This window comes from Phaethon aethereus (assembly GCF_964289735.1).
Source record: "Phaethon aethereus genome assembly, chromosome: 6".
Classification (NCBI taxonomy): Eukaryota; Metazoa; Chordata; class Aves; order Phaethontiformes; family Phaethontidae; genus Phaethon; species Phaethon aethereus.
This window is the reverse complement of record NC_138580.1, coordinates 7688237-7712883: the sequence shown is the minus strand read 5'-3', so window position 1 is coordinate 7712883 and position 24647 is coordinate 7688237. Positions and strand designations below refer to the sequence as shown.

The 24647-nt window shown below is 38.3% G+C and overlaps 1 protein-coding gene across 1 annotated transcript in view; it reads right to left on the bottom strand.

Moving 5' to 3' along the window:
• DARS1 (aspartyl-tRNA synthetase 1) overlaps window positions 1–24201 on the bottom strand; it is a gene marked incomplete at both ends in the record, with an annotated part of 41211 nt that extends 17010 nt beyond the window's left edge. The window contains 7 exons of the mRNA XM_082001164.1: window positions 696–755; window positions 1243–1323; window positions 2601–2703; window positions 11925–12027; window positions 16467–16559; window positions 22763–22820; window positions 24100–24201. Of these exons, the coding sequence (XP_081857290.1) occupies window positions 696–755; window positions 1243–1323; window positions 2601–2703; window positions 11925–12027; window positions 16467–16559; window positions 22763–22820; window positions 24100–24201 (600 nt within the window). The remainder of the gene's footprint in view (window positions 1–695; window positions 756–1242; window positions 1324–2600; window positions 2704–11924; window positions 12028–16466; window positions 16560–22762; window positions 22821–24099) is intronic.
• Window positions 24202–24647: the final 446 nt, after the last annotated feature.

Genomic DNA, 24647 nt, shown 5'->3' with positions numbered 1-24647 from the left:
TGAATGGTTAGGTAGTTACACATTTAGTGTTAGTTGCTGTTTCATAAAAAAGAAGAAAAGTTCTGTAAGTGATTTAGTAGATAGTTTTTTGCTGCTGATCAGAAAGAGTAAGTATTTGAGAGCTATATGAATTCACAGAAGGTTGTGTCTCTATGACCTGGATGAAGAAAAGTGTTTCAGAAAAAAAAGGAAAAAAATACTGATTCTGTAGAAGAAAAAAAGAGAATGAGATTGGTACCATAGCCTGGTACAATTTCACTTGACAGATATGCATTACAGCACCTCAAATTCAGAACTACCATCTTATGCCCAAAAACTGTAGTAAGAGCTCAGTTTTGAAGTACGAAAGACTACATTTGAGAAGAAATGTTGTCTCTAAATTGTCCTTATTCAGTCACCTTTGACTTTCGTAAATAAAAAAGCCCAGGTGTATACATGGCCACATGCCAAATCCTAAATGTTCACCTTTAAATTACTAATACATGTTCTTTGATTCATGTCAGGAAGGGCGAACATTTAGGAGTTAAAAAAACTGTGTTTTCACAATGCCACGCACAAATAGAAAAATATTTTGTTTATTTTTCCTCTGGCCAACAATACACTTCCATCAAATCCCTGACTTTTATTGCTTCAAGGATTAGAAATGTGAAGAATAAATACTTGCAGGCAAGCATGCAACACAGCACATTCCTTACCCTCAGATCAATGACTCTGTTGTCCAGTCTTGTATCTTGGTTTACAGTAGCTCTTCCATCCTAAAAAGTTATGCAAAAATATATCATGAGTACATACACCTAAAAAAACAAAACAAAACCCACAAACACAAAAAAAAACCCCCACCAAAACAAAATCAATGGTGAAAATCATCCTTTGGCTAAAAGCCAAGGGCTACATCTAAGTTCAGTAGAATTTCTAGATCATTCTAGAAAGAACATACAGCAAATTGGCAGCATAGCAAAGCTTAAGGTGTAACTTTTCCCAGAGGTCACAGGCAGAACTCAGCTATGACGATCCAGAAGACACACACAGAGAAGACTGCAAACCCTCTGGTTTTGACCTTCTACTACAGTTCATCAGGCATCAAAGCTATAGAGATTTCTAACAAAGTTCTGGATAACAAAGGAAGTAAAATGCAAGTCTAACAAAACCCCAAAATCACTGCATTAAGGAAGTTTCCTGGCTTTCATGCTTTTGTTCAATTACGAAGACAATAAAAAGTATTTGAGGATGCAAAGTTTTCACCTCCTCTCCTTCCACTTCTGGCCGAACAGCATCATCCAGCTGTAAGGGCAGTCGGGGTTCAGCTAAACTGATCACATAGATCTGAAATTGAGACAGGAACAGAAATAGCATGAAATTCAGCTCAAAAGGAGGTGTGATTTACAAAAGGCTATTTCTGGCACAGACTTGAAACAGTGTTTGCATAGGCTGTTAGCTGTAAGACTGTGATTTTATTCAAATACTTGAGATACATGGGTGCGTTCTCATGACAATACTGGAAGTGCTTAGTTCTTATTTTCCTTTTTAAAGATTAAAAATATCCTTTTTTCTTCTGGGAAGCATTGAGTTGAGCAAGTACACACTGCCTGAGGGACAAGCCTACTGGCATGAATGCCAGGTCTGAAACTGCTAGATTTCACAAAGTTTTAGATGCTGATTCCAGCAAGGCCATCCTCCTGTTCTCATTGTTAATATATTATTTTTACTTATCATCTGATTATATGTGAAAGAGCCATTTCAGATTGAAAATTTATGAGATATCTAACACATAATCAGAGAATGAAAAAAACCCTTGCCTTGCCTTACAGGCTAGTCATAGATGCAGTGAATTTGATATTCTTTCCGAAAAATCAAGCATACGATAATCTGCACATACATTAAAATGTTTCTTCAAAATCTGCAGATTTTCCCCAAAATCTGGTGAAACACTGCTAGCTAAAATTTACCTTACTGCTGTAACTATAATAGCCATTGTACTCTGCTCTTGAGGCAACTGTGTTTCAGCTTTATTGTAGGCGTACAGTTTGGTTGAAAAACTTTAGAAGGAAAGGATATTACATAAAGGTTTAAATATGCTTTCTATTTAAACAAATTATAAAGTTGCACTTCCTCCAGCCCTACAGCATAAGCTACAGGAATTTCAGATTTCAAGAGCTTCCATACTGCTAAGCCAGTGCTTTACTTTTGCTGAGAGTTATGTATCCCATTCCATTGTACTAAGGGGAAGGTTGTAACTTTCTGATAAAGAAGAAACTTCTGACTTGCACTTAAAAAGCAGCAGACTTTTTATTACAATATCTGCTGCAGTTAAGAATCGAAACCTAGAATTACAAGCATTCCTAGCCAAAATTATTCTAGTGAGATACTTTAATCTGTACTGCAATTCAAATGGAAGATAAAAACTGGAAATTCTAAAAATCAAATCTCTTAAACCCAGAAATGTTTAATGTTTACATATGATACACTGGAATTTGTAGTTTAAAGCATTTTATTTCTCTAGTATGGGACTGCTTACTGACAAAGTTTATATATGTAGATGGACAGCCTAGACAGATATCTCTCAAACAATTAACCAGTGCTCCATTTGACCAAAAATTTACCCTTTGAACATGAAGCTCCACATCTTGCTGAGTACAACCTCCGATTTTCTGATGTGCTTTCCTCACAACGCCTTCTACATCCACAATGCTCTCTTTGTTGATGCTGTCAATAAAGGTAGGATAGGAGGCTTACTAAATTTCATTGCACACCGCACCAGACACAGTACTGAGTACTAGGAAATTCACGTACTGTATGGACTAGTGGAACAACAAAACAGAGTAAGTATTTAGGTAAAGTTACTTATTTTAAATATATATAATAACTGAGTAATGAAGGACTTTGCTAAAATATTCCTAGCCACAATAAATTCAAACTGGGATGGAAGACTCGGGAGGGAAAGAATTATGATTAAGCTTAGTGCTTGCTCGTTCTTTTTGTGTGTATACATAAACTGACAAGTTGCACCGTTCTTTTTCTAGGCCACATACACTCTTATATGTGTCAGCTGATGCAATTATCCGAAAGATGTGTCTTAACCAGCAGAACAACAAACTGAAAGGAAGTCCTAGATCTGGAGGGGAAAGTCAAAACTGGTTGAGCTTGTTTAAACTACGTGACTTGTTACTGAAAAATGCAAGATGCTTTTAAGTAATTTCTCTAAGACAGGGGACATCTTAATTGCTTTCCACTAACAGCCACTAATAGTACATTAAAACACCATACACTACCTTGAAAGTCTTCCAAAAATAGGATATAAAGTATGTGTGTTATAAGCTAACAATAACAAAAGCCTTGAGAGTCACAGGTGAGAAAATAATTTGTATGAGAAGATTTTATTTAGATATTTAAGGTACTAGACCTTAAACCAGTAATTTTCTGCAGAAATCTCACCCTCACTGGAAAGATATTTTCACTGTCTCTTTGCTAGCCTGCTTACAAAAACCCAAAGAGCAGAAAATATTTCTTTCCTTTTTATGAAAAATAACTGTTACAATTAACCTTATCTTTCACTTCTTAGGCCTTCTTGAGAAGACTGAAAAGTGCCCTGGTGGCCAAGAGGCCCAGTGATATCCTGGGGTGCATTAAGAAGAATGCGACCAGCAGGTCGAGAGAGGTTATCCTCCCCCTCTACTCTGCACTGGTGAGGCCTCATCTGGAGTATTGTGTCCAGTTCTGGGCTCCTCAGTTCAAGAGAGACAGTGAACTTCTGGAGACAGTCCAACAAAGGGCTACGAGGATGATTAAGGGACTGCAACATCTCTCATATGAGGAAAGGCTGAGAGACCTGGGGCTGCTTAGTCTGGAGAAGGCTGAGAGGGGACCTTATAAATGCCTATAAATGTCTGAAGGGTGGCTGTCAGGAGGACGGAACCAGTCTCTTTTCAGTAGTGCCCAGTAATAGGACGAGGGGCAATGGGCATAAACTGCAGCACAGGAAGTTCCACCTCAACGTGAGGAAAAACTTCTTTACTGTGAGGGTGACGGAGCACTGGAACAGGCTCCCCAGAGAGGCTATGGAGTCTCCTTCTCTGGAGACCTTCAAACCCCGACTGGACATGTTCCTGTGCAACCTGCCCTAGGTGATCCTGCCTTGGCAGGGGGGTTGGACCAGATGATCTTCAGAGGTCCCTTCCAACCCCTACCATTCTGTGACTCTGTGAAAAGCACTTTATGTACATCACTTGACCACATAAGCCCTTACAAAGCAGGAAAGTAGCAGGCCCACACTTAACTGCAAATAATAAGAGCTGAGCAAGGATGTCAGACAAGCTGGCCACTACTGATCTCGGTAAAGAGCAATTAACAAACTTCAAGTTTGCAAGGTTGGCTTTTTTTTTGGTAAGACCTTTCTCCATGGCCCAAAAAACCCAAACCAACAAAACTCATACACCTAAGTTGGAGGATGGTGAGATAAATATTTATTTATATGCCCAGAAAGGCTTACTGAGGGGCAATAACCTCCAGTTAAATGAGGTAAGGACAAAGTACAAGCTACTCCCGATGGCGACTGTAGTCCTAATCACTTGCACCTTCATCAGTTTATCTAGCACCATCTGGAGTAAGTCAGTCTAAGAGCTGTGAACAAAAGCTAGGTATTCCAGCCCTACAGTCTTTTTGTACAGCTACAGTAAAACTACATGAGTAACTTATTAGGACTGAGAAGCTTCTCTTTAGAAATATCTATGTTTGGAATTAGTCATTCCCCCACATTTTTAAAGTAGGATTTACCCAGCTAAACAGTTAAGTGTATCTTTTTAGCTGATGAGGGAAACTTAGCTTTCTTCTCTGATAAAGCCCAAGTGGTATAACCCAGAAGCAACTGAGATACAAATCACTAAGCGTTGCCAACTATGACGGCTTGCTTGTCTTGCTTTCTACTATTCCTGAAGCATCCATATCAGACCTAAGAAGAGCCAGATGGATCTTTGGTCTAACCTGGGACAAACTTTTTTACGTTATAAAGCTGAGTTCAAATTTAAGTTATCCAACAGAATTTTTTAATAAAAATGATCCAAGTTTTGAAAAATGTGATGATATTAAAGTAACAGTGGAAAATTCAAGCATCAAAATTCTCAAAACCTAACAACATCACTATAAGTAAATTACAAGTAACTAAAAAAAGCCAAATTTGAGCATTTTAGTTGATCACGCTATTTCTTTGATGGTAGTACTTTCAGGTTGATAGAACTCATTGGCAGCTGCTCTGAAAGTTACACAGACCACAGTGCTTCATATACTTAACCATTAGGTAATTCCACATACTCTATAAAATTTGTGAATAGTATGTTTTCCTGGTACATTTACACTTTAGAAGAGATACAGTTGCTCAAATCGGTATAATGAACAAATGACTAAATCTGTACACAGCAGAGGTTGACAGTAGGCTTTAAATCAGAACTCATTTAGTTAAGTGCAAGCCTCCATTCATCCCCACTATTTAAGCAGAGGCAACAAATTCAAGACAGACAAGGAGAAATGACACTAAGTGCTTACAAGTACACTCTCTTACAAATTATTCTGTTTAAAACTCCGTAAAAAGACTGAGGCACCAATACAACACTTTGGATGCAAGAAATGCACAGAGAATGTATCATGCTAAAAAAGTATTAGGTGTAACTATAAATTCCCCCTGCTTTTCAAATAAGTGAATGTTTAAAAGAACAGAATTTTTACTCTTGTGATATTTTTTGTTTCCCTAAACTGTTCTCCTCTACTTTTCCCGCTTCCTTTTTCATGTCAAAGTTTTGGCAAATGCCCAGAAAACACTACTAATGACATGAATAGCAGTATCTAAATTGAAAATATAAGTTTCTAATCTGCTGAATAAAAGGCCTCTCACTAATAATTGCAAATAAAAATAATGTTTTAAACATACTGAAGAAAATTCTCTGCACTATGAAAAAGAAAATAATAATTAAATGTAAATGTGTTGTATGATGGATTCATAATCAGATTACTGATCCCACGGCTGAGAACTGGTGTCTGTGAAGTCATTACAGAGCTTTGATCACAACGTGCATGGAACTCAAGACATGCAAAATGGTATCAGTTTAAAAATACAGGAAGAAACTGACTTTTACATCATTGTAACTGCAATATTCCTTTGCAAACTTGCATAACAGCTTTAAAACTTTGCACTTGTGATTAAATGTGCTTTTTCTCTCTCTTGCTCTCTAAACTGGAGTTGCAATTAAAATAGTATGTTTCTTGGTCTGGAACACACTTTAGAACTTTTTTAACACCCCTTAGTTGTTAAATTTGCCATAATTTTAAGATGTATTTCAATTCAGTTCGTACCTATGTAGATCCATCTATCCAAACATGCATATAATTGCCTAGGCACACAAAAGCACCATCAAGTTCTCTACCGCAAATTACCGTCTTTGCATTTACAAATGTTCTTTATCTACTCTAAACTTTCATGCGATAATTAGAAAATATGCTTTTGCTTATTCAGACTACATACCTAACTGGTATGCAAGTAAAAGCTCATGTTCTGAGTTCTGTTTGAACAATGCTCAGTGAGATCTAGTACTGGAAAAATCTGAAGTCCCTAACATAGTGCATCGAATGTAAACTACAGAAACTCAGAAGGTGCTGCTTTGATCCCAACAGGTAATTCCAAGAATGTTACTGAAATGGTAATTTCAGTTCAAGTTACAAGAACAAACAAGATGCTTTAATCAAATGCTGGTAACTACAGCAAAGTGTTCTCCACAGCAGCTGCACTAAGTCATCTAGGTGATTTTTTGATAAAATTCCCCTGGGTAGCAAAAAAACCCAAACCCCAAACAAACCAAAAAAAGTGAACAAGTAGCAGAAAAGCATGCCAAAGCTATCACCATTTCCATTAAAGACAACAGTATTTCCATCTGTAATTAATATTACAAAGGACTAGAAACTTAAATTAGGATGCATGATGCATTAAGAAAAGACAGATGACATCTTTATATTGTTTAATCCTTAAAGAAGCTATTTTAGTAATAGATTCATAAAGTCCAATGCTAAAAAATTCCTCAGTATAGCAAACTGCTTCTTTGTATTGTAATGCTCCTTCCAAAAAATCAAGACTATAATTACTAAAATGTCCACTAGATGCCTTATGTCCCTTTTAATTATCTGCATGTGTATTAGCCAAGACTTTCTCTTTTAACCACAGGATTGCATTATTGCAGTCTGTATGACAACATCTTTCATCAACAGCTTCATGTTGCAAGCTGAACCCCATGTGGGCCTCTCTAAGTGAATCACAATCAACATTTTCTTGATCAAAAGTATGAAGAATTGGAAGAAATGTGGTTTTTTAATATATTTTAAATAGAAAATGTTTTACTTAATGGAAGCATCTACACTTGTTCAGACATTTTCTTGTTTTTTCTTCAGCACTTTTCTGTTAGAAGTTTGCACAAATTATGTTATTAATACATTATTAAAACTAAAATATTAAATAATGGTCATGAAGCATAATAATCAATGATCCTTTATCTGAATGTCAGTGAAAGCTGAAGGCAATAGAGTTTACTTTGAAAAAGTGAGTTCACTTTGTAAATAGTTGGAAGTATAAATATTTTATACTCAACTCAGTAAAAGCAACTGTAATACTGTCTGCACAAATACAGTGAGTATCCATTAAGCCCTCTGAAAAGGGAGTTAACTGACATTGTATACCTGAAGGCCAGGTAAACACCCATTCTTATTCTCTTCATTCTAAAAATACAATAATCTGTTTCCTGTACCAACATTCTAACACCTGGATGAATCTGAATGAGGAAAAACAGCACCTATCTTTTTTTAAAGATTTTAAGTAACAAAATCCACTACACATTTTTGATCATTTTCACTGAAAAAAAATCCTACTTTATTTCCTTTCTGAATTTACCTAGTTTCGCCATCTGTTCGTTGCACCTTGTCATACCTTTCTATCTGGAAAGTAAAGAACCTTCCACTGGTAGAAAATCTTCTTGCATAGGTACCATCAGACTGGGATTTAAATTACTTACTAATTGCTCTTGGATAGAATAGACAGGTTTCTTTAGTCTCACAGGAATGCAGATTTGCCTGACTGCCTATCATTTCATCTTGCAACTTCATCATCATCTTTTTCCAATTTGACATATATTCAGACACAAAGACAACAGAAGCACATAAAATACTCCAGAAATGGCCTAATGACCAGCATCTACTGTATTAATGGCAAATTACTACTTACTAATTTCTCTTGGATAGTATAGACAGATTTCTTTAGTCTCACAGGAAGGCAAATTTGCCTTTTAATATAATTTTGCATTTTATTCCTCTCTTGCAAAACTCAAGTCTCCTAGCATAGTAGGTAATAGAACTGCATGGACTCCTGTTAAGTCAGTTATCTATAATGATCTCATGTTTCTAATCACTTACTTTCCTACATATTAATCCTGAACATACACAAAATCTGAACTAATGATCACAAGGTACAAATTCACACTGAAGAGCACTGAAGTGATTATACTAAATGAACTCTGGTTACTATCTACTACTAGCCCTAGTTTACCATTCCAATTTCTGTGTTACCCCCAAACTTAATAGCTGTGATTTGACATTTTCTTCCAGCTGACTGATATAAAAATTAAACAGAAATGGATCAAGAAAATATCCACCAGTTTTCTGGGTATTAGCAATTTACCTAGCTGATGAACTCTACGTATATTTTTCTACATTGTGAAGTATTTTCATACAGGTTTACCCTTCCCCACCCCCCCAGTTTTTTAGCTCTTCTCTGGATTTTCATTCTCTAGCCTACTGAGAGTCATGAAGTTATTTCCTGAGCAAGGGCACATTGTTTGGGCAGGGAAATTAGAATCTGTTAACCACCTCTCCCAACTGCTATATCATATGACATGGCTATGGGGGGCGGGGGGAAGGCCCAATGCTGATATAAAAAAAGTGAAAGAAAACCAAAACAGACCACATCCAATACTTTATGGAAAAAAGCAGGTTGATAAATTAGAAATTGCACCACTTTGCACTGCTGCCAGCTAAAGACACAATTAACTCTTTCTCTTACACAGCATGCTTTGCAGGACTAGGCTGAATTTTTTTTTGCTACTGAAAAACATCAGAAGAAGTCCACAGCTGCCAATCCAGTATCTCATCTGGCTCTATGTTGTTGGCTATATATTTTTTGAAAGTTCAACTAGAAATTTTTCATAGTTAAAGTCACAGAAGTTTCTTTGTAAAACTGAGTTAAACCACTATTAAGTATCTTTCACTAAAAACAGCTCACATTCTTAAGATAATGGAGATAATTAGTATTTGAATATTGCTAGACCACAGAAGGTTATGAAAGTTCTTGGTTTCCATGTGCCAATATCTAAAAGAGGAACTGGTTTATTATTTATGAAAAATTGTACAAAAAATGCTCATGATTTAATCAGTTTTCATTAAAAATTCAAGATCCAGAATTTCACAGACTGTTTTAAAGAAAGCTTTGGACCCAGTATCAAAATATGAGAAAGTAGCACATGAAATATAAAGTTTATGTATTACCAGTGAAAAAGTTTAGTTTAAAAATTTAATTGAAATGTAAGGTATTTAAGTTAAATGTTTTCTTCAATAAATATGTATTTCCTCTTTTAATGTGTAGGAAACGAGGAGATGATGAAAAAAGACACTGAGAAAGACAGAGAAATAGTATAGTTATTTTAAGACATCTAAGACACACCTCATCTGTTAGTAATAATGGCATCATTCCACAGAAGGTGAAAACTAGCAGGAAAGTGACTGAAGACAAGGCACGTTCTGTTGCTGTGCTTCAGGTGTTACTAACACAGTGACCACAAGTGCACTTAGAAGTCAGGGAACAGCAGCAGCCTCCAAAAGACAAGAGGCAGCTGCAATGGCAATATCAGTTGTAGAAGAAGGTAAAACATTGGAAAAAGTGAGAGCATGGCAGGATATTAATAAAATAGGTTTGTTGATGGGAAGGAATCATGAGAAGATGATTGCACTAATGTTGTTAAAAAAACAAAAGCAAACCCCCAAAAGAAAACACAGAGGGTTGTAGCAGAGAAAAGTTCTGTCATTCAAAAAATATGATAAGCATGTAAGCATTTCAGAAAAACAAATAATGAGTAAAACCTGCATGCTATAAATTAAAAGAGGCTGAAGTATCAGGATTTAGCTAGGAAATGCTATCACAAAAAAGAAGCAGAATGGAAAGTCAAAACATAGTACAAACATCATGAGTCTGGCTACGCAGAGGAAATCAGGCCTGTCACATCAAAAGTGGGCAGATGACAAGCAGTTGGAAAGAACCTAAGGATGAGGTTCCATCTGATTTAACAGTTCACTGCTGCCAGAAGAGAAAGCAGCTTTGCCCTCTACTCTTTCTAGATACCCCTTTCTACTATTTACCACTCCTTGTTAGCTCTGGACCTCCATGACCTAGTTTAAATCATTAAGCCAAGAGAAAGCAGAGTAAAAAAAAAAAATTAGTGAATTAGAAAAAAAAGTCACAAAAGGCTTACAAGTGGCAGAATCAGCACATGGAAGAAAAGTGTAAGGACCAACTTCCCTCTCATGAGCTCCTAACCACTGAGCTCTGCCACTCATGAAACATAAGAAATACAAGCTGTGGAAGAAAGAACCACAAAGAAAACCCAGAGGGATGTTGGAGAGAACTGGAGAATAAGAGAGAAGTGTTGTTTCACTGTTCTGTAGCACAAGTTTGTTGAGAGAGTACAGGCAGACTGTTGGTAGGTTAGAGGGAGATGAATCGAGGAACAAGTAGGTTATACACTTAATTCTTTTCAAAGATTCTAAGCGCTGGAGAGAACAAACTATTTCATGAAGAAACAGAACACTTTGGCTCATAAACACCTGTAAACAGCATGCTTCACACTGGCACTGCCAACACTAAGCACCGCCAAACCACAAACACTGCTGGTTCTGTTTTCCCGTTGCCTTGAACCTCATCAGCAGAAGCATTATCCTAACCTTCTTAACTTGGCTTCTGCAAGTCTATACTATAATGAATCCCTCCTCTCCCTGACATATTGAAGGTTGAAGGCTATAGCGCTTCTGCAGTTAATTAGTGGGGGCTCCCTTCCCAAGCATGAGAATAGTGCCAAGAACTACACAGAAGCAACTCAAGTACCACATGTTAAACATATTATTGCATTGAATTGACCCACATTTCCGTTCGTGAACAAGTAGATATACATGATTAAAAGCTCTACTATAAAACCACCTTTATCATGCAAGCATATTTAGTGCTGGACAACCTGAAAGCACAATATTGAGGCAAATAGCAGGGGAAGGTAATTTTTTTATCTTTAAGAACAGAACACATCAAATAACTGAATTTAAATTGCTGCAACAAACACTTGTTTAATTTGCAAGCCTAATCATTACCCCCAAAATAAAGTGTGAATAAGATTAATTCAGTGCGCAGAAGTTACTCTTAATTTCTTCAACTCAGTAAGCCATTTGCAATATGGAACCTCTTCACGCCAGTTCTAGCTATAAAACATATTACTACATCGCACATCTTGTAGAAGAAAAACCCTGAACGCGTGCAGAAACACACAAACGCTACATACAAAATGAAGTGTCCCACTAAGCTCAGCTTGCCAGACTTTTTGTTAGCCAGCTTGAAAGTAAATGTAGGTTGTCTATGGCGAGAGACTGCTGCTTCAGCAGTTCAGAATGAATTTCAAGCCTGTTCTCTATTTTATCTTTTGTCAGTGTAATATATTCAACGCAATAGTGAGCTGACAATTTAAATAACTACATTTTAAAACAAACGAAGCATTGATGTTAATGTGTGAAAACGGTCCCAACCCCTGGGAGTCCTGGTTCCCACCATTGTTTACTCTGACAACAGGATATAATTGCTTACTTACTTGGCAGCAAACTTTACCATCTGCTTGCTTGCATGCTGTCCCACAGCCACAAGAGCCTGGATATTGAACTGCTGCTGACGCAGAACTAAGAAACACTGCTTCCCTGAATACAAAGAAAAACAGCACAGGTGTATTAAGGACAAGTTACTCGAGGTCTTTGTGAATGAGATAAAACTCTTTACTACTTTAATATTTAGGTGGGTGGGTGGGTGTCTCTCTCTCCCCCTTGCTATGCCCCCCCCAATAGCTACGTCAAACTAGTCAGCTCTGCATGTACACACACACACTAAACATTGAGATAAATCAAATAATTCTGCCTTACATCTATGAACAAGTGAATGGACACTTTATAAAAGTAACAATAAGCTTTCCAAGGTAAATAATATCTAGACAAAACAAAAACTAGAAATCATTATTTTTTAAATATCTATTGTTCTTCAACTGCAAGAAATAAAACGTACTTTTTCTTGTTGCTTTGCTCACAACTACTTCAAGTCTGCATTCTTTTAAAAGAAGCTTTTTCTCATCTTCTCAAAGCTGTACAGTTCATTTTAGAGATGCTCAGAGAAATAGGCTTGATTTTGCACCACAGGGACTAAACCAACAATGTTCATTCTATAATACGCCACACATTCAGAATGAAGGGGAACAAAAGGAGTATTGATTCTAGTGAATGACATGAACCTAAAAGACCCAAGTAAAAATTCCTGTAAGAGCAACTTATTCATGAACAGCTTAGGGAAAAAGAAGTTAATAGGAATTAATAATAATTTACAAAGAACATGATATACTTTGTTGACTTTTAAAATGGGTGTTTCCAAGTCAACAAAACTCTTCCTAATCTGTTTAGCTGACAGTTACAATCATTTTGTGTTTTTCCTCACATCTCTAATAATCATTTACTCCTTAACTTAGATTTAAGGAAATACAGTGATTTTAAATGCATCTTTCTTAGAGAGAAAAATTAACAACAAACACTTCATTGTTGTACTAGTATCCGATAAAATGCGTTAAAATCTTTTTAATTCCAAGTTCTGACTCATAACATTATAACATTTCCATTAAAATGGTGAGAATAGGAAGAAGCCAGAAGCTTTGTTATAGATAGCTACTTCCGAGTTATTGTTGACTTAGACTATAAAACATTAAAATCAACCGATATCTAATGTGAACACTGACACTAAAAAGCCAGTTCCGGTTTTCATTTGTAATTATGTAGATTACCATTCTTTACACATAGCTGCATATAATGTAAACAGTATCAGAAGATACTGAAGACAGCTACAATGTCACTCAACTAGTAAATATTTAAGAAGATAGTGAAATAAATGGAGGGACTTGCTATCACACGAATCAGAAGCAAAAGTTTGGCACTTGTACCTAATCTCAAAGACTAGAAGTCTGATGAATATCTGCATTATAAAAGAACTTAAATCTTTTCGTCATGATTAACAGTAGTTGTTTTCGTGAGTAAAGAGAATGTTTTGTAGAATATAACCATTTTTAATCATACAGAAAGTAAGTGATCAAACAAACCTCACTGATAGGAATAGTTAAAAAATCACAGCTACAAAGATTGTAGGAGGAAACAGAACTTTTCCCAAAAGAGCCGATGGCATGCAAAATAAAGTATCAAAAAGACAAGTCATAATCAAACCTAGTTCACGATTAGATGCTTTTCCAGATCAAGAGACAGAAAAAAGGAAACATCAAATTGAGAAAACATTTGACATTATGGGATGTTTTTAATGTGTTTCAAAATATTTAATGGTATTTAAACGAAAAGTAGAAGACCAACTTTAATCACATTCGACAGTAAACTACTCTAAGTTTCTATAAAACAAACCAATATTGTGTCCCACAAGAATGCCTAAAAAGATTAAAATCTTCAAAAGAAATTTGGTTAAAAAGGTCTGACTCAGTCTAATGCAAGGAACTTTTAGTCACTGAACAAGTAAGAGAAGACAACACACAGAGAATGTCGTCAATAACAAGCACCTAAACCAAACAGGAATCCATTTCCTTTCTTGGATGTAAGTACCAAATGACACAAGACCTTATGAGACAAAAGGATGTAAGGAAGGAATTTGAATAAAGAGTAAAAAACATTTGGTCATATAAATTAATACGTCGCTAGTTACAGACACCTACCAGCAAAGAGAAGACCTTATGTGGTTTATTATAAAATTTGGTCCAGTGTTTAAATTGCTCTTGCTGGTACTCTTATTTTCAGACATAATATTTTGATGTTTTTATAAACCTTTGCATTCATAAACCAAGAACAAGTTCAGGTCTAGCATACTGCACAAGTACCCGCTGCCTCGCAGAACCCAGACTGATTTCCCAACCGCTTTTCAATGATAAATGCGATCAGTAGCTTAGGCCGGCTTTAAAATAAGGCCAGAAATAACATTTATTCAATCTATGATAAAACCGCAGGGCCCCAAGCACTTTAATTTCAGTACAATCCACAGAAATTCCCAACACCCCATTCTTTACACATCCTTCAGTTAATTTCCATCAGACTTCATGAGTGGCTTGCTATACAAGACAGCTGGATTCTGCAGTTGTTCACATTGATTTTTTTTTTTGTTTATTGGTCAGAACTAGACAGGGTTAAATAAATGATATGTTGGTTACTTAGGAGTCAAGTTCGAGCTTCTGAGAAAAACTAAAGCTATTTTTGTGTAAGATTTTCCTGTTTCCTGCAAGACATTCCCTTCCATAATGTAGGAATAGTGCCACAATGTGTGTGGGAAAGGCCAATATTACTTTTTACTCTCAAAGATTCTCTCTCCCAAAGCTTAAACAAACAAGCATATGGCATTCCCTAGCAGCATTCCCTGAATGTCAGAACTGTTCTGTGATGTCAGACCAAGAGGGAACAAGAAGCACAATCAATAAATTGAGAACACTTCATGCCCATAGTCAACTCTTTTTGCTTTCATTCTTCAGGTTGTGTTAAAGAGTTTTGAAAACAAGCACTGTTATTGCATGAAAAACAATAGTCTTTCCTGCGGTCAAAGGTAAAGGATGAAAAACAGCTTCTTGTAAGTTAATATTGCCATGTTACGTGTATGTTACCCTGATTGAAGTAAATGCATATATCATGCAAGAGTACTGTACATAAATGCAACAGAGAGACAGTAATAAACAACCATTGAACTCTACGTTGTTTTAAAGGTCTGCATAGACACCTCTCTTTAATATACCAAATTCTCTTAATAATCTAAACTCTCCCTATGATTGCAAAAGAAAAAGTCATAAGGATACTCTTATTTGTATACTGATAGTAACGTTTAAATTAGAGAGTGTCTCCTGCCTGAACAACTTCCAAGTTGTAGTGACCAAGGCTTTCACAGCTTTTGGGGTTGACAATTTCTGTATGTAGCAAAGAGAGACTCCCATGTAAGACCACACTACAGAACTACCAAGGAAATCATGGAGGACTCCCTAAATTTAAAGATTCTAATACAAATTAAAACGTGCATTGTATGCATATATTTACATGCAGTTCCTTATTTTAACTCACTGCAGTACAAACACTCATTAAGAGAGGCATTGTTTAAGAAAATGAAGCGTCAAAAAGAAAAATTAATCTGGTATCTGTGGCAATATTCTGTACTGGATTCCCAACCCTAATTTGCATTATTCACCACTCTAAGACTACTGTTAGGTTTCATTCCTGAAGATAATTTCTTTATGCTCTTTTCTTTCAACTCTTGGGATGACAAGGTATTTATATCTCACTACAGAGCTGCCAAACATAACTGAAACCAGTACAACAGTTGTCAGCATCTGATGTCAACTGAAAAGGCCAAAACCTATTTAAGTTTGCATATGGCAAACTGACCTCCAGAGAGAACTTCTGATTCCAGGGAAGAAATATGTCTGTCAGACAGCCAAGTACAACAGCCCACACTACTGAGAACCTACAAAAGGATTTTTCCCTTTGTCTTGTTAAAGAAAGATCATGTTTCTTATTTTAAGTTTAAATTGACATAATCAGATACTGGTAACTGCAAGTAACAATTCTGAAATTTTAACATAGATTTTTCTTTTCCTGATGAAGAAAAGGTTTAGTGAAAATAGTCATATGCAGCAGAATTAACATGGCCTACGTGACAACTGATAAATTTATAATAAAAGTATGTTTTACAGTAGAAGCTTGTAACTGTTTTATCTCACAACTGTTAACACGCAAAGAAGAATTACTATAATATTTTAAAATTCCTATTATTTACAATTGTCCACACATTATTTAGTAATATGATAAAACCAAAATTCACTTTTACTACAATGTAATAGTAATACCCGATTTCCACTTGGATGAAAACAAAATTTCCTTTTCCCCTCTTGGGAAAAGAGAGGTGGAAAAAAACAGAAAATAACCAAAGTGAACACTGAGTGAACATTGAGTAACCAGGTGGCAAAGTTTTCTTGTATGCAAGACACAACTAACAGGTCAGAAAGCCAAAAGAAACATTCAGGTTATACTAATAATATGAGGAAATAAAAATAAAAACCCTAGAGACATCTCACCTTTAGCTCTGCTTGTATGAATTCTGCCACGAACCCAAACCACTTCATCAGCCTTCTCCACTGTCAAGTCTTTTATTCGAATCAAAACTCTATCTGAATTACAAGGGGGGGAAAAAAAAAGACATTTTAAAAAGTTGGGGTTTTTTGAAGCAAAACATTTTTCACTTTAAACTCCAAACACATTTTCTATCATTGCTAAAATTTATAATAAATCCAAAAGATTATTTTTTGTGTCTACAATACAATAGATGTACTGAAAACACACAAGATCTCTTACTTTCTCAGTGAATTGTACTTGATCAAGTAGTTTTAAATTGGTTCAAGCTTATTGTTTGACTTATATAGCAGGGTCAAACTGCACTAAAACAAAAGCAAGACTTACTCTAGTTCACGGATGGCAGAACCCAGCATGACTACACTATTTTTGATAGGACTTCACTGTGCTGCACTGTACTAACCTGCACTTATTAGTCTGGATTTCTGCTGGCTAAGGGATGTCTGCCCTGCTCTACTGTGGAACATGAAAGTTGGTATGTTGAACACAGCAAAACAAAAGCTCAGAGTTGACATGACTATTCTCTCCCTACGTAAGTAGGGTGAATATCACCGTAAAATAATTATTATATAAAATAAAGTGAAAGAAACCACAAATAAATGTGCATTAGAAATTAAAAGAATATTTATTTTCATTTAAAAAAACAGCATTTTGGAGCAACAAGAGTATTACTGTGTAAAACCAGTAAAATTTATTTTAAGAGAGAATCTCTTTGAGAATATGATCCAGCACTACTATCATCGTAGGAGCCAGGATTAAATTATTAGAAAGAACCTTTAAAATTCCGTGTACCCAGGAAAGCTAAATAACAACAGGAATGCATGGTTTGGAAAGGGCAGATTTGGGACAGTAAAGGAAAAGGTAAAAATTATCAAGGAAAACATTTTAAATAAATCAGGACTTTTAAAATTGTATATAACCACTATGAACTGCCAATATGCTGGCTGCATGCCACTATTCCTTGAAGAGTACTTGTTTCATTGTATTTTTCCGTAGATTTTTGGCCAAACGTATTTTTGCATCGTTTCAAACACTTATTTCTTATACTATCTACAGATCAGCTGGAGGATATACATAGCATTGCATTGAACCTCCATAGTTCTGACAGCTACACTTAGTCATTTACAGTTTGTGGTTAAACAAGCTGCTTATTAGACAAAAAAAAAAACCCTTAAAGGAAGATATTGATTGTTACGGATCTCTTCCAACTCGAGACCGATTTGATCAAATCAAACCTATGATTCAATTCTGTGATACACAAACAAATCTAGTCTCTCTGCCTTTCATCATAGACTTCTACCTTGTTTCAAAATAACATTAAATTTACTAAGACACTTGTACTCTAGACTTCTCCTGCCAGAACTTTTCCAAAGTTTGCCTACCCCAGGTAGGCATTCTGCCGTTCTGAACTCCTTCCTTCTGTTCTCTGGATACCAGTCACAGCTTGCCCTGCAAGCCTATTATTCTGCACTGGGAATTTTAGGGGGTTGAAAATGTTTATTAGCTTTTGCTCAGGGCAATGTAGTTTTTTCTTCACAGACACACATCAAAACCAGAATGTGCAAGTGCACAGAGAAATGTGATAAGAAACTGACTCAAATGTATTAATAATGTGTATGTGTGTGTGTGCGCACACACATGCACCGGGGAAGGGAGAAAGGGGAATAAATATGTTATCTTCTGATGTTCAAACTTTATCAGTATAGTACTATAGGAAACAGCCAACCAGCATAACCCATAAGCTTTAGTATTTCTAAGATTTTGATATTCAAACAGTTACAATTACCTCAGTCAACTTAAAACTGTATTGTTAGAAACTTAAAACATTTTCCAGACACAAGCATGAAGACTGAATGAGGTATTACCCTTTTTATGGATCCTTACTGTTTCAGGAATCATCTGCATTAGATAAATAATTTTTAAAGTCTTTTGGATACATAATGGTTCACGTTTCATCAGGACTAAACACGACACCTTTAACACGTGAAATTTTTACGTGGTATGAATTATTAAAAACTATTTTACATTTCATAAAAAGGGTAATAAAACAATATCCAAAGAGAGACATCAAAAATCCATTTTTTCCAACAGCAGATCACAGAATCACAGCATGACTGAGGTTGGTGGGGACCTCTGGAGGTCATGTGGTCCACCCCCCTGTTCAAGCAGGGCCACCTAGCGCCAGTTGTCCAAGGTCATGTTCTGGCAGCTTTTTAGTATCCCCACAGAGGGATACTCCACAATCTCCCTGGGCAACCTGTGCCAGTGCTTGGTCACCCTCCAGTAAAAAGTATTTCCTGATGTTCAGAGGGAACCTCCTGTGTTTCTGTATGCACCCATTGCCACTGGTCCTGCCAATGTGCACCACTGAAAAGAGCCAGATGTAGCAACTGTTATGTCACTTTGTTTCCCTCCTTCAACACTTCCCAAATCTAGTGCTCTTTTACCCTCCTTTCTAATCTTTAGAAAGGATAACACTTTGATATCACTTCATGATAACATCTACATTTGTTAGTGTAAGCAATCGTTTGTCACTCATTTTCTCTTGTCCAACCCATATATTGTAGCTCAAATCTTCCCTCTATACTCTCACATATCATTTCACCTAGAATTCCTTTTCAGCTCATTTCTCTCTCTTCCATGATACAAATGAAGCTTCTTGCTGTCACCTTTAAGGTTCTCCCACCATACTCTCCAGACTACCACCTACTTGTTCTTTCACAAATGAAAGCTATACTTACATTTTCTGTCTTCTTGCCACATAAACACTTACAGACAATTAAATAATGTAAAAATAAAAGATGTTTTAAACCATGCTACAGTTGCACTGAAGACAAGGGAACAAAGATTTTAAACAAAGTTCAAACAAAACACTCTAAGTCTGAAATTACACTTCCAGCCCCAATTCAATATTCACGCTCTCTCATCTTCATTGCCACTTTCAATCATCTTTAAGGGGAAACTATTTTTTCGTTTACTCGATGTATAGCACAATCTCTTCTTTTCAACATACTAAATACCCTTCTTTCTCTCAGAACTCTAACCTTTTCTAAACACGGGAGGAGAGGATAAAAACCCAAAAAGCTGGGTGTGTTATACAAGACAATCACTTTTCCACCCCCCGACTCCCATTCCCTGCCTGTCACATCAGCCTGTTTACTAAGTTCATTCATCTTGCATCATGGAGTTTTGAACTGAAATATGATCAATATTTCTGCTGTCTCTGTGAAGTGCCAGCATCTTTACAATATTGGATAAATTTGAAAAAGAGAAGGTAAGTTTAATACAAAAACCTGAAAGCCAAAAGCAGTATAAAACGAAAGCAGCTTCCATGAAAGGAAGATGAAAGACTGGGGCTGAAGGGAGAAAAAGGGAAAGGCAAATAGGAGTTTTACTAGCAATCATAGCCTCAAGCAGGCAGGAAGGACTTAAAGGCATAATATAGCAGGAAGTGAGAACATCAGATAGCCAGGGCAGCCAACATTAGCAGCAGAAAGACTAAAGTGGGCCAAGAATGAAGGCACAGGTGTGTGTGAGATCAATAGAAGAGGGTAGAGCATCTATGCAACAACTTTGTGAACATGTGAAAAGAGTTTTAATTTGCCTGCAGAGGAACAAGAATCTATGACTATGCCAAAAAGTCAATAAGCCTATCCTTTGGAAAGGGAGAATAATTTGCTCTGATCACTCCAAGCTTTTTAACTTCCCGTATCCAGACGTTGTCTGCAGGACAGTGCAGCTCCTACAGCAAGCCTAAAGCAACAGTGCTGCAGACGTCCAACTGAGCTCCGACCCACATCTGTGCCGTCTCTATTGTCTGTTGGCTCCAGTTACGAGACAGTATGTGGATCTGCACGTCATATCACAATTCGTTATTGTAACTTAGAAATAGCAGGTACCCACACAGACTTCAGAAACAAACAAAATTAATATAGTACAGACAGACGGGAACACTCACACTTGTGCTTCCTCACCACCCCCTGCCCCAAGCAGTAGCTCCTCCAAGACACTCAATACAAGCAGAATACTTCTGGGAAAGCACATATACACTACTGATGCCGAGTGACGACATCACCCTCCCGTGAGTCCTTTGTTAAGAGCTCTTCCCTGGCAGGAGCTGCTGAATCTTTAAATGAAGGCGTTAGTCTCAAGGAAGGGACTAGGCTGATCTTGAACTTTTTATTATGGGCATTTTGGTTTTTATTGTTACCTAATTTTGGTACTCTGGATAACCATCTTCTAAAAAAATGGAACAGTAGGAGTGTTGTAGGTTGTATTTTAAGCCCAACAGAAAACATACTCAATCTTGTACATACACTGGCTAAAACTTTTTTTTTAAAAACCAGGATGAAGGGGACAACAGACCTAAATACAGCACTCAGCCTTTTTCATATAATTTCCTGTAGCTTTCGCCATTTTCCTTCTCAACATAATTTTTTCTCCACAGTATTTTTGAGTGCTTATTTTGAATATGAGAGAGTTGGCAGGGTAGACTTTCTCCGTGAGAGCAGGATTTGATCCACCATCTCAATCTGCCAGTTTGGATCTCCCACACAGTTGTTTGCTATGGGATGTGAAAGTAGCAGAGGACACACAGCTTGCAGAAACTCTAGTGAGCCAAATACCACCACAGAAGAGGGCAGGGAAAGGAGATGCAACAGGACAATCTTTCAGCCTACAGTCAGCAGTGCAGGTTAACCTGTCAGATGCTAACTTGGAGAAGTTACCTTTTTCTTAATATTATACCTTTTAGGTTGGAACTGCACACCCATTTATGGACTGGTATGTGGTTACACGTAACTACGGATGGCTGCGTCCCTGCCCCTTCCAGCAGTCCCCTAGCTAACTTCTTTCACCTTGCTAAGCTGGCTAAACAAGTTGCTATTATTAGCTGAAACAGGTATCAGCAAAAGACCTGGCATCAAGGAGATGACAGCAGCCAGCAGCTGGACTGGCTTACAATGTGATTTCAACTTTAGTTCCCTTTCTTTGACAGCTAGTATGTATTTCTTTCAACAATGACTGTTAATACATTCTCCAGTGATTTTCTTGTCCCATTACATTCTTGACATAATGTTTCCCTTCAGTTGGTTTCAACCTATGATTGCTTTTGTGGCTCCTGCTCTTCCCTACATTCTGCATTTCCCTTCCTAAGGGAGGTCAACCAAAACAAAGGAGAATAAAATCACCTAATCACAGATGATGTTCTTTTTCTACGTTTCACTATGAAGAAGTTACAAGAAGCTAGTCTATTACCTTCCCTCCTTCCTGTTTCATGCACTGAGTAACATGATGATTAGTATTTCTTGGGATGTTGGCCTGGGATACTGCTCTCTAGCTGAGAAGTCCTTCTGAATCCCAATTCGCCATCAGTAGAAAATGAGGATTTCCTGAATTCACAGTGGTGTGAATAATGACAAACCCCATAAATGTTAATATAAAGTATTAATGTATTTGGTGCTTATATGCAGGAGTAATGAAGGCTGCATAAGCAGACAGATATCCTACTCTGAGAGAGCAAGCGCTGTTGCAACAAGCCATAACAGAACCTACTCCAAACAAAGAAAAAACCTGACATTGCGGGACTCAGTACTTTATAAATAATAATAATAATTTAATCCAAAAAAAGTCAAGCTTGCAGTGATGGACAGAGACAAAAACTGACAAGCTGTGTAGGGCGTGGTCCAGGCAACAGCAAATACTGAGATTCCACGATCTCTCAGGACCCAGCTCCAATATACAGCCACACTCAAGACTTTTTTTCCCTTCTATCTCATCAGAATTTCCTGTGTTCTGACTTGTGCCCATGACCTCCTGTCCAATTACCACACACCTTCAAGAGTCTGGCTGTATCTCCTACACACCCTCCCATTACATAGCTTTAAACAGTAATAAGATCACCCCACAGCTTCCTCGTCTCCAGGCTGAACAAGCCCAGCTCCCTCAGCCTCTCCCCAGAGATCCTGTGATCCAGTCCCCTAAGCAATTTGGTAGCTCTCCATTGGACTGGCTCCAAAATGTGTCTTCCTTGCACTGGAGAGCCCAAAACTGGACACAGCACCCCAAATAGAGCCTCGCAAGTGCCAAATGTATTCAAATAAGGGGAAAGAATGGCAGCAGAACTTGAATGAAAAAGTTTGGTAAATGATTTCTCCAACCAGTACTGAAGATATCAAGTACATAACTTCTTTTTTCCTTCTCCCCTCCCTCCCTTTTCTAAAAACTTTGTTTCTTAACTGACCTGGTTTCTCTTGGGATTGTATCATTGATGATACTCCATATCTTTCCTTAGCATAATCCTAAAATGGAGGTGAGAAACATGTATCAAATAAGCATACACAAAAAGAACAAAGTCATTACAGAGTTATCTGAGGTAATACAAACAATTAGCTCTAATATTAAAGTCAAGAAATTGTGGTTTTGACTCTTAGAGATACACAAGTGAGAAGATAATTGTGCCCTGTAAGAAAAAACAATTCCAGCAACAGCAAACACGCCTTAGGATCATTATTTGCCACACAGAAGGTACTGTGAATACCTCTATAAAGAGCCTACTCCTGAAAGAATATTTGAGTGCTACAGAAGTAGATCCATTGCTAAGTATTTCCTTCTTACGTTCAGACACACTAAGAAATCCAACAGATCGCATGTCATTGTAACAGCCAAAGCAAGCCCAACTGACCACTAGCAAAATCTGTTCGGTAAGACACAGGGGGATGCAGCCTTTTCAACAAAAAGATCACAGTTCTAGTCTCCTAGAAGCCCACTACTTTCCAATTAAAAAAGCCTTGGTTTATTTATTTTATTCTATTCTATTCAATATATGAACCAAAGTTCATTCTCAATACTTTATTTGGGGGGGGTCTTTGTTTCTCTGCTTTTGATGAATCATGATCCACATATAATTTTATGGAATCACCTGTACTCAGAATTCCTTACTGCTGATGCATTTTTGTCCTTTCAACAGCAAGCAAAACTGATTTTATAACAAAATGAACTGGTGCTCGTCATTAATACTTTTTGTTCTCTTCTTCTTGAAGAAATACTAGCCTATAATTTTTCAGCACTCATCTGTGATCAGTACAAGCCAGAAACACCTGCCAGACCAGCAGGAGCCAGCAGTGCCCCTACAGAAATAGCCTGCTATGGAGCAGCAGCCCAGCTGCTTCTGTAGGGGATTGCAACGGGGAAAGGGCACAAGGACAGTGCAGGGCTGTGCTGCTTCTCACCGCTCCAGCAGGGCCTCCTCCACCCGCACACGCGGAGATCGGACTCCGGTGGGGCTCAGGAAACGCTGCGTGACCGGAGAGGAGCAGAGCTCTTCCGAGAACCACGGACTGGGCCCGGCGAAGGGGGGCGGACAGACAGGGCAGAAGCAAAAGGTAGCTCTGCCTTTGAGTCCGGCCGAATCCCCGCTCGGGCCCGGCCTCCCCACCCTGCAGGGGACGCTGCCGCCCGTTCCCTCAGCCCCAGCCCCTGGAACGGCTCCAACCCCGCGCTAGGCCGGATGCTGCCCCTTCCCCTTCTCAGGACGGGCAGCCTCGACGCCGCGCCCACCCGCTCCCTGCGGAGACCCACATCGGCCGCCGACGACTCTTCGCTCTCCGGGCGGCGATCCTGGCCCTGGCGCGCGCCCTTACCCGGGCCCGAGCCGGGGCCCTGGCTGGCTGCGCTCGGCATCCCGCTGCGGCCGGCACAGCACCTCGCGCCACGCCGCTTCCGCTCGCCCGCCTCTCGCGAGAACGACGACAATAGCGCGAGAGCGCCGCGCCTAGCCCCGCGCCGGCAGGCCTATCGCGAGAGCTCAATGGCCAGCGCGGGGCTGTGCCCAACGGCGGGCGGCGCGCGCGCGGCCAAAGGCTACCGCCGCGGGGCGGGGCGGGGCGCCATCTCCTGTCAGCACGGGGGCTTCCCCGCAGCCGCCTCAGGGCTGGGGGCGATGTTGCTTCCCTTCCCGCGACAGGCGAGGCTGTTGTTTGCCGCACCCTCCTCTCCTCAGAAGGCCAGCAGCAGCCGAAACGGTCATTTCCACGAATCTGCCACCGTCCTGATGAGGCACAGCGCCTCGAGCTCCGCTCTGATGCTGAGGCGAGAGCTGCCCTGCCGCAGCGGAGGTGTGCTGGTCT